Below are 10,433 nucleotides of genomic sequence, written 5' to 3'. Positions count from 1 at the left end.
AATTCTTAACTGCCTGTACACCTTAATGGCAAAATCCCAGACACACAGAGGCATCCCCTTCCCTTTAAAATGCCAGCCTTCTGCCTACTGGAGAATTTCTCACAGTATACCCATCTGAGTGGCAAAAAAACAGCTGCTGTTGTAGGATGCTTGCCTCAGAAAGAGCAAAGGCCTGACAATAGATCTGTGCTGCAAACAGCAACACAGGATGTTTTACACTGAGCCTCTCACCAGCACTCGACTGTCCCAGGAGTAACACACTGACTGCATTTTCTTCTTAGAAAATGTATTTCCAAATAAATTGTATTTTGGCATAAATTTCTGTGTCAGTATAAAGCAATGGCTGTTAGATCATCCTGCCTTTCTCCAGAACAGAGACTACTTTAATTTTTGACTTCTTAGACTTTGTGATCAGAAAAGGTAGTTTTGCAGTCAAATTGCAAGTGTAAAAAATACCTAAGTGCTGCAGAATTTGTTCAGGAATGTACAGAAAATGCATTTTAATCCACATCCACATCTAGTCCATGGACAGTGATGTTTTCTCAGTGCTGAGTCCATTTAATGCTTTTAAGGTCAACTCCATCCTGCACCATTTCCCAGAGAGGACTGTAAAGAAAGGAGAAAAATGAAGCCTACCTAAAATGCATGGGATAACATCAACAGCAATACCCAGACAATTTCATCAGCTACAGAAGACGTTAGAAGGTAACTATCTATCCATCCTCCCTCTCATTCTGGAACCCAGTAAGTTTCAGATGACAAGTCATCAAACATGTTCTCAGCCCAAAATACAGGAGGTGAGAGGTCAGGTGCTCCTCTTCATTTCCTGCTCCCACTTTGAGCATAAAGTACTTGTGTCTCTTAGACAAGTGTCCAGCTCAGTCAAGAGTCTTTCAGTTTCACCAACATAACACAACTTATCAGGACATAAATTCAGTAATACTGTCTCTGGCTTAGAAACTTCTGGGTACTGCCCTAAGTGCTTGCGATGTTTGTATTCTTCCCCTGACAAAGGCAGGATCTGGGAGAAGGTTTGCTATCAGGTTTGCTTCCTTAAAAGTTCATCACTCTTTTTACGATAAGGCCCGCTACCCACTCTGGCAAGACTGCTTGCTTATATACAGAGACACCACTAGATTTTTTAAGCAAACAATTTCTTTCAATTAAATCCAACTCTTCAAATGATTGTCATACCTAAGAAGCCTTTACGCTCAATAAGATGGCTCACCTCATTTCCCTCAGCCTTCTAACATGCTGTATGCACTTCTGCACTGTATAATCCACTTCTTCTTCTGTAGTGAAACGACCGATGCCAAATCTAAACCAAAAGAAAACCATTAAGGACTAGAGTAATATGCGTATGGAGGGATGGAACAAATCCACCACCTGCTTTTAGCAGAAAATACAATTATTTGGAAGCATTAGGGAAGATCTCTACACGCACCTTATAGAAGAGTGAGCCAAGTCTTCATCTGTTCCAATTGCCCGCAGAACGTAGGAAGGCTCTAGAGAAGCCGATGTGCAAGCACTGGGGAAAGGCAAGGCAGGAAAACGTCCAACGTTTGTTCATGTGCAGATGCTCCACTGAAGTAACACTTCACTAACCTCCTCCAACAAAGAGCAGGTCACCCCCAGACACGTAACACTGCAACATTACTATGACTCTTTACAACCATCTCTACCAGCTTCCCCATCTGAATTCCTCATTCTACTCGTTGACAGCACCAGTGAACACAAGCAAGCAGCATGGTATTTCTGCTGCTGCAGGAAAAGGACAGCGAATGGGCAGGCAATAGAGGGGAAGGAGGGTAATAAGTGAGGAGCGTGAGGTATGAAGAGATAACACAGACAATGCAGTAAGAATAAATACAATCCCAGAAGCAGCAGAAATGCAGACAAAAAGGTAGCCCAAGTGAAGGCCATGAAAAAAAATACAAACAAGCCAAGACAGGACTAGCCAAAGAAGGCAACATATCAATAGGAACATTAAAAAAGAAAGACTTCAAAAGCTGCTGTTTTGGCAGCAAAACAAATAAATGAAACAGTGCACAGCAGAATCTAGAGCAAGGTGATCTAATTATAGTCATGGGTTCAAAGAACTCCCACTCTGAAGCAGTAGGCAAAACTGGTTACATGTCGTTACTTGATTTCACAGGTAGCAACACGCAGCAGGAACGGGAGCTTACAGCTCGCTGGCACACAAGCCTCAGAAAAGATTTTCAAATAACAGAAGTGCTCAGCTTCAGAGACAGTCACGTGGAAGCTTGTTCTTCCTGTTTCTAGTGCCAGCATTTTCCTAATGAGGAGATGCTGACTGCTTTGTTCTCAAAGGTGAGGGAAGGAAGGTGTCTTTATAGTCCATCAACTTCATCCTAAGCACCGAGCTTGTCGTAGTAACGAAACGTTACTCACCACTCCTGGAGAATCAGAGCTCTGTAAAACCACCTTCAGTTTTCTTGCTACTTTTGCATGAAACACAAGCACTATGAGCTAATTTAACTCAGGTATTTGTCCAGCCTTGTCAGAGTCTAGCTACTACGTGCCACTTGCATGACGTTCGTTCTGCTGAAGGACAGAAGCTGCTCAAATGCTAACAGGCTTCAGAATGTGTCATGGGCAGCTGCAAGTCAAGGCTACTCAGACAGAGGTAGCCAGTCTGCAAGGCTGGCAGGTAGGAACTTCTAGGTTGTTTTTTCTCCTGCTTTTGGGTTGTGGTGGTTTTATTGTGTTTTGTTTTGGTTTTTGACATTTTTCTTTTACTTTTTTTTTTTTTCTTTCAGAATGAGTAAATTTGACCTTCATTTGAAATGTGCCACTTCACAGAAACACCACCTTGGAATGTAATCAATGCCAGGCTGACTCGTTAAATGAATATGCAAATACAGGGCACAGACATTCCTTAGTTTGTACCTCTACTAGCAGATGTTATTTTCTCTCCCAAATATACTGCTATCCTTCCCACACATTTCACCTACCTTCCTGAAGACAGAGCCACATCTTTCAGAGCCATCAGAAGACTCTCCCCTTCCACATAGGCAAAAGATAAATTGATGCATCCTGCATACAAATAAATAAAAATAGTAAAAAACCAAACAAACAAACCACCACTCCTCTATCAACTGTAATCTAGGGCAAATCCCTACCCCATGGCAATACTTGCATAACGTGTAGCTATGTAGTGAACGGCATTATTCATCCATGGCCATTAACACCAAGCAGCTAAAAAGTTCTAACAGGCTGAGGGTTTCGCTGATGTTACCTGGGTAACGATGGTCTCTATCTCCATTCATAACCACATCAGGAACTTCACTCATTATTTTTGTAACCAGTCGTTCTGCCAGCTGTGAGATTCGCTTATGGTCATACTAGCAAAGAAACCATAAGAGAGACCAAAATAACAAATTGTGCACAGTTTGACCTCACTCAGACTGCTTTGTATCACCTACCATGAGCAGACTGAAGTAGCTGCGTTTGGTTAGACTAAGCAAAGAACACATCTGAAACTTAAAAAGAAATTGTCAAACTGCCTACTCTAAAGAATGCTTTAAAAGACAATTACCAATTTGGTCCTAGCTAGCTCAGCCTTCAAAAATCTTCCAAGCCATTCAGAAAGATCTCTATATACAAGCTGCCAAATTTGCTTCCATAAAAGCACCGAGTTCTTTGTGTTTAAAGACAGGGTAGGTAATACATGAGGTGACACATTTTGCAGCACAAGAAAGGACATCTAATGCAGTAAGTGCCCCGTATTTCCCTCAGAGCTCTCAAACTGTACAACAAAGACACGGACTTCCAAATCATTGTGAACTCAGCTTTATCAACACATACCCAGGCAATGGGAGCTGCCCGTGTGCAGCGTCTCATTCAAGACTAAAAAATTCGGTCACTTGTGCTGAAAAAGCAGTAAGGCATGGGACCAGCACGAGCGCAGGCACGTAATTTGTGCTTGTTTGTTTACATGCTTGAAAAGCTTTAGAAGAAAACAAGGCTATCGCAAATATTATGTGGTTTAGAAACACCAAAACTCTGCTAGGCAAGGAGGAGAATCCAGACCTGAGGCTCGTGCAGAACTCCGGCTCTGCGGGCTCTCCGGTCTGTAACAAGGCTTCCGTAAGCATCCAGCTCAGACAGCAGATCCCTGCCTGCCTCCCAGGAAGAAGTCTGATCCTATGTGTACAGATGTCTGGCTTATGCATCCCACTGGCACTATACTAAAGCATTTTTACACTCCTGCTTTAAGAATGCATTGGTTCTCACAAACAGATGCAGCAGCACACAGAAGTTCAGACACCAGAACTAACAATTGATCTGTAGTGTCTGAGCTAGGAAAAAAAAGATAAATTCTTAGTTGCAAAGCTGCAGTAAACTTGAACTTGTATACCTTTAATAGGTACGACAATGGACTAGGAAGTATTTTTTTAAATATACATTACATAAACATGACTTACTCCATTTCAGAAATGCTGCTAATACGTGTGTGCAGAACGGAGAGATGAGTACAAGCACTTAAAGCTGTATTTCACTGAAACTGTCAACTGTAAACCTATTGATTCAAACCACTTCAAGAAAAAAGAAACTTAAGAAAGCTGAAAATCAACTACCAATTACCCCAAAACATCCTTGAAGATCTCAAAACATTTACTTTATGTTATAACAGAAGTATCAAATTTCATTCAGGCACATAGACACAAACAGACCTAAGGGATCTAAGACCTAACTGGCCCTGTTATATTATTTGCTGGAACGCAGGACAAGTATCTTCCCCCACCCACCTCCATCTCTTGCTGTGCCACTTCACATGCTGACCCAAGGCCCACGGCTAACGGAGTGGGCACAGTCCCAGACCGCAGTCCCCTCTCCTGGCCTCCCCCGCTTTGCAGGGGCTCCAGCCTGACGCGTGGGCGACGGCGAACATAGATGGCACCAACCCCTTGGAAACAAGGAAAGCAGGTTTAGTACACAGGCACAATTCTGAAATTATGGAAAAGCTTTCCAAGCTTTGGAAACATTCCATACTCCCACAGCAAACAGGTAATTGGAGACCTCACTGGAGAAAAATGTAGCAAACATATACAGAAGCACAATATTTTCTAGGAAGTGTCTGTTCCCACTGTTCATGTTCTCTTCATCCACACTCTCAGAGCTTCAGCCACGGGAGAAGCTTGGTTTCTCACAGTGTGCTTCAGCCATCCAAGGACTCAGTACTTCTCCTGCTTATCACAATCTCTGTGCACAGCTGGGGCTCATCCCTTTGCACTGAAGTTTTTATGCGCAGGTATTTCATGCATTGATATTCCCTTACTGACTTTCAACTCAGAGCTCTAGAAGAACTTTTCCGAGATTACCAGACCAGCACCAATCCCAGAAGTCCTCTTCCTTTCTTTGTATTGGGGAGACTCATCAGTGGCACAAGATTCCAACAGACATATTAGATAAGCCAGTTTTGACAGCCACCCAGATTTACACTCTGGTCTCCTCACATAGAAACTTGCTTTCCACTGTCAACACAGAAAGAATGGCTGCAACTTGTGTTCATAGTACGTTGTGAAAATGTATGTTTGCCAACTGCCTAAAGTTATTGATTGAAAACTCAGTCCTTGTCCAGAGGTACATCTTCAGCTCTCAGGAGAGGTCACACAGAAGAAGAAAACATATTGAAAAAAATAATAATTTTGCCTTTTGTTTCCAAATAGCACACAACATACAGCAAACCTGTCTTTCTACATCCAGTGTCACAAACTACATGGACTGTGACAGTAATAATAGTTGAACCTTTATTATTTGGGAGTCAACTAGAAAATAAACAGCTGTATTATTAAGAAAGGTGAAGAAGCACAAATGGGGTTGAGAGGGAGAAGCCATTTGAAGCAGAACACAACCAAAATCACTAAGAATCTAAACTTTCCAGTTACCTTTTAATCTCCTTGTTACAAGTTACACTTGGGTCTGAACATTGCCCTACAATCCAGTGATTTAATTTCAACTGTTTCAGCATCAATGCTGCTTTACATCAAGCAAATGACTCTTGAAAAGCCACTCCTCCTAAAGCTGACACCCTTACAAGATACTATTTCTTCCTTCAGTGAAGTCCAATACCAGTCTTAGAATAATTTTCTATAGTTTAAGTAACAGTCACTATGACAAACAGGTTTGACTTTGTACCTTGTGTGGGCATGGAAACAACAATTCTCTAGAAAAGCATTTCAGTAAGTACCTTTTGGCCCGTAAATTTTATGGCCACTGATGCTCATGAGATCAATTTTCATGTCATTGACATCCACAGGAATTTTGCCAATTGCCTGTGCAGCATCTGTGTGGAAGAACACCTTCCGCATGCGGCAGATCTCACCTGCAGTAAGGACACAAAAGCAAGAAGCCCACATTCTCTCATCTAGTCATTATGATTCCAGCGACTGCAACAACAAATCTAAAGCATCAGTTTAGGGTAGGCACCAGTTCTAAGGTGACAAAGGAAGAAACGAGTGCTGTCATGTTTCTTTTACTGCAAAGTGTCTAAAGCTGCATAGGGTCATTCCAGCTGAGGCCTCACTGGGCACAGGTTTAGTCAGGTCCGCAGGTAAGACTAGGGTGAATTTCTCAGGTGAGACTTTAAAGAGTCTCCTGCTGTTAAGAAGCGAGATTGTTTCCAAACCTACACGTATCAGGTTTCAGTACAAATGGCTGCACAGGACACCCAAGCTTTCCCACAGTGATGACTCCACAGCTAGTCAAAATGGCTTTTTTATTTCTTGATTCTTTTTCTTCTCAACACCAGGACAGTACAAGCCGGCTTTACCTCCAGTGTGTATGTACACTTCAGTGTATGTATGCTTCAATGTATATTCAACCATGTATGGCAATACTGGGGGCAGAAGGGGTGTGGTGCTCACCATCCCCTGCTGTCCCAAATTCTGCACATTTTGAACACCACACACTCTTGAACACTAAGAGTGCTCAATAAACCATTACATCATGTAAACTGAATTTGCCCAGTTACTCAGTGCAACTTGTTCATCCATTGTACAATTCAGAATGAAACTAGAAACACTACAGCTAATCTGCACAACAAGGCTGTAACTGCTGCAATACGTACTGTTAAAGGACTGAACTTCACCCTCATTTCCCTTTTAAAGTATGCTTGTATTTGGGACAGCAATAATATTTATTCCTTAACTACAGTACACCTAATCTTTTGCATCAGTAGCACTCAGGTATGAAAATGTTAATTAAAATGAAGCAGAAGCAGCATTAGCTGGCCTCTGGAAGCTGTGGTGTACTCACCAATGTCATGAATTGGCTGCTTTACTCCTATCTCATTATTCACAGTCATTACAGAAACCAAACTCGTATCCGGCTGGAAGGCATCCTCCAACTCCTGATGAAGTATTCAAACAGACAAACATTATGACTAACAGCAGAAGTAAGATTCCCGTGCAACACCTATTTGCTAGCAAATACTAACCACCAGCCCCTTGCCTAGCACATCATCAACAAAACCCTTGGGTTCTGACAAACAGTGCTGGTGAGAGCACTAATCCACGTGAACACAAAATTCCCCTAGGAAGGAGTGTGATCCATTGCATTTCTGTATGCCCTGACCCTGGTATGTACCCTGACACCCGACCTGACTAAGTACAATCAGAACAGGCCTTTGCTATGTCTCACACTCCTCTGCACTGCTTTCTTTAACGAATTACCCACCCACAAAACAGCCGAGTCAACATCTAGGCACAGTGATGTTGGCTACAGAGGAACTGCAGTACATACAGGAAAGCATCATGCACGCAAGGAGTCTGCCAGCAAATTTCTCAGAGAACACGACTACTGCTGCTGTGCCTGCAGGTCTCACCCCCCTGCCCCACCAGACACATACAACATCCCTCCGGGCAAGAGGACAAGGCTAGAAATAGCCAAGACACCATCCTGTATTACAGGACAAACCATGAGAGAAGCATAAGCAGCTTCTAAACGCCAGGACTGCAGCCAGTACACCCCAGAGGGTCAGTTCATGGAGAGCAATTGGAAGGTAGCATTATTATCACTGTGTCTGATGCCTTGAGTAGCTCAGGTCATGAAATTTCACCACTAGTTCCTCTATCAAAGCCAGCTCCATTTGTAGTCATGTACCAGGCTCTCCACAGGTTATGCAACAGCTCTGCTGCACGGGTGTGAACAACAGCAGGTGAACGGTGGGATGAGGAGGACTTTTTGGTTGAGAAAGTCTAGCGCACCAGAGAGAACAGAAAATCCTTCTCTGACCGTGATGGATTTGACTGTGACTCTCATTCTGCCCTATGACGTTTGTCATCCCATCTGAAGCTACAGCCTCTTCTATTTTAATTTTCTTTTTGTCCGTAAACAACCTACCTTCAAATCTATGAGCCCATTTTTTTTAACAGGTAGATATGTGACCCGAAAACCTTCTGCCTCCAAGGAGCGGCAGGAATCCAACACACACTTGTGCTCTGTTTGCGTAGTAATGATGTGTTTTTTTCTGGATTTGTAGAACCTTGCAACACCCTGTCAGCACAATCCACAAACAAGAAATTCACTGTTAGACCACTGAGAAAACAAACTCTACACAAAATGAAGGGAAATAAGAAATGACTTTTCAGATACAATTCATTTGCCTCCAAGTCACAAAGTTCAGAGGTATGACAAGTACTTCACACTACACATTTCCATCAGCACTTATTTTTAAAAGCACCTCACTTTTCAAAAAGCCTGTGAAAATGTTAATACATTTCAGAAACTATTAACAGAAATACTTTTTTTAAGAGACACCTGCAATAATAGAGTCATAGACAATGAGAAGTCTGAACAACCACACACCATACCTAGTCTTAGTCAGAAAAAAGTTTGTAATCAGCGTCTCCACTACATTTTGTGATAAAGATTTTAATTACAGGAGTAGGAGGACCATATTTATTGCATGTAAGGTAAACATTGAGTATTATACACTGTCCTGAAAACCATGTGCTGGGCACCAAAACATCCCAGCGTTTTCTCCACTTGTTCCTAGTGGAACACCACAAGGAGTAAGTCCAGGAACGCACATATTTGCTAACTAGGCAAACATCTTAACTTTTAAACTGTTGAGAGAAGCATACAGTTCTTGATAATGTAATTTTAACATAACAAATATCACTATAAATGTTTTACCTTAATTGCCATGTTATTTGATTCTGTTGCACCACTAGTAAAGATAATTTCCCTTGAATCAGCTCCTATTAAATCCGCAACTTGCTATTAAAAAAGAAATATAGATTTGATTTGGCAAGATAAAATACAATGAATTCACCACAGCAAAGCACATGCAAAAGGTTTTCAGGAATACCCCCTTAAGCTTTAAAAGGCTTACAGTTAATATAGAAGTTATGCTACAGGTATAGCAGCCTGTGTATCTTCATTAATGTAAAATACACAAGGAATTCATACCGATTAGCAGTAGTGGTGTGAAGCATTAGCCTCTCAAGAAAGAACATAAAAGTTAAGTAGACAAAAGCCCAGTACATATCACTTCTAGAAAACACGACAAAGACCCATTCCTAAGATTAGGAGAATGATAAAACATGAAGATAGCCCAAATAGTGCAGCAGCACGCCTGTGACCTCAGGAAACAAAAAGTCCTGAGGCACCTTTGCCTGAAGTATTGGTTTCTGCCACTTCAACTGATTTAATCTCACTGTTTTTTCTTGCAACAAATCTGCTAAAGTATAAGCAAGCAAAGAGGAAGCTGCTAAATACAACCCACAGACAACGGACACAATACAACAGTCCTGCTGTTGCTTTTCACTTTCTTTTGATGCTGAATTCCCTTGCCAGCAGGCAGACATCCTGGCTGCAGCGCAGACTCACCCGCCTCGCCTGCTCCACGGAAGCCTCGCTCTCCCCGCCGTAGGCGTGGCCCGCCTCGCCTCCCCCACGGCAGCCTCGCTCCCCCAGCCGTAGGCGTGGGTCCTGGAGTGGGGGTTCCCGTAGTACGCCGTCAGGTACGGGAGCATGCTGTCCAGGACCCTGGGATCCTGCAGGACACAAACACCTCAGGAACGGAAAAGGACCTCTGTCCCCTCTACGCTAGCACAGGCCACCTCTGCCCCAGGGTTCACAGCACTGCTGCTGCAGTGGCTAGGTTTAGCTCAGGCCACATCTCAGACACTTGAAATTACTGCACAGTATAAACAACGTAGGCTCTGGCAAATTATGTTCTGTGCTTTCTCACTTTAAGCTTGATCCGCATCAAGATGACAACGGAAGAACAGTATTTCCTGAGCAAAAGAAATAAAGGGCCTTAAAAAGTCAGGAAAAATCGTAGAGGTAAGTATTTTGGTTAAAGAACTTTATCTAGCTGCCCCCCAAAGCGATGCCCACCCTCGCAGATGTCGGTGGAGGCCCAGATGTCGTTGCTGCCACCCTGTAGCACCCGCAGACGC

At 42.7% G+C, this 10,433-nt stretch overlaps 1 protein-coding gene across 1 annotated transcript; it reads right to left on the bottom strand.

Moving 5' to 3' along the window:
• Positions 1-242: 242 nt before the first annotated feature.
• NFS1 (NFS1 cysteine desulfurase) lies at positions 243-10,268 on the bottom strand (the record flags this gene model as incomplete). Its single annotated transcript, XM_008945398.1, has 12 exons — positions 243-606; positions 1,229-1,318; positions 1,445-1,528; positions 2,976-3,057; positions 3,260-3,365; positions 4,773-4,930; positions 6,215-6,349; positions 7,282-7,375; positions 8,368-8,520; positions 9,163-9,246; positions 9,909-10,025; positions 10,223-10,268. Coding segments are annotated over 12 exons (1,213 nt in total), but the record flags the coding sequence as incomplete, so codon positions are not given.
• Positions 10,269-10,433: the final 165 nt, after the last annotated feature.

This window comes from Merops nubicus, unplaced genomic scaffold (assembly GCF_000691845.1).
Source record: "Merops nubicus isolate BGI_N331 unplaced genomic scaffold, ASM69184v1 scaffold42758, whole genome shotgun sequence".
NCBI lineage: Eukaryota > Metazoa > Chordata > Aves > Coraciiformes > Meropidae > Merops > Merops nubicus.
The sequence above is the reverse complement of the archived record's forward strand: the minus strand, read 5'-3'. Positions and strand labels throughout refer to the sequence as shown.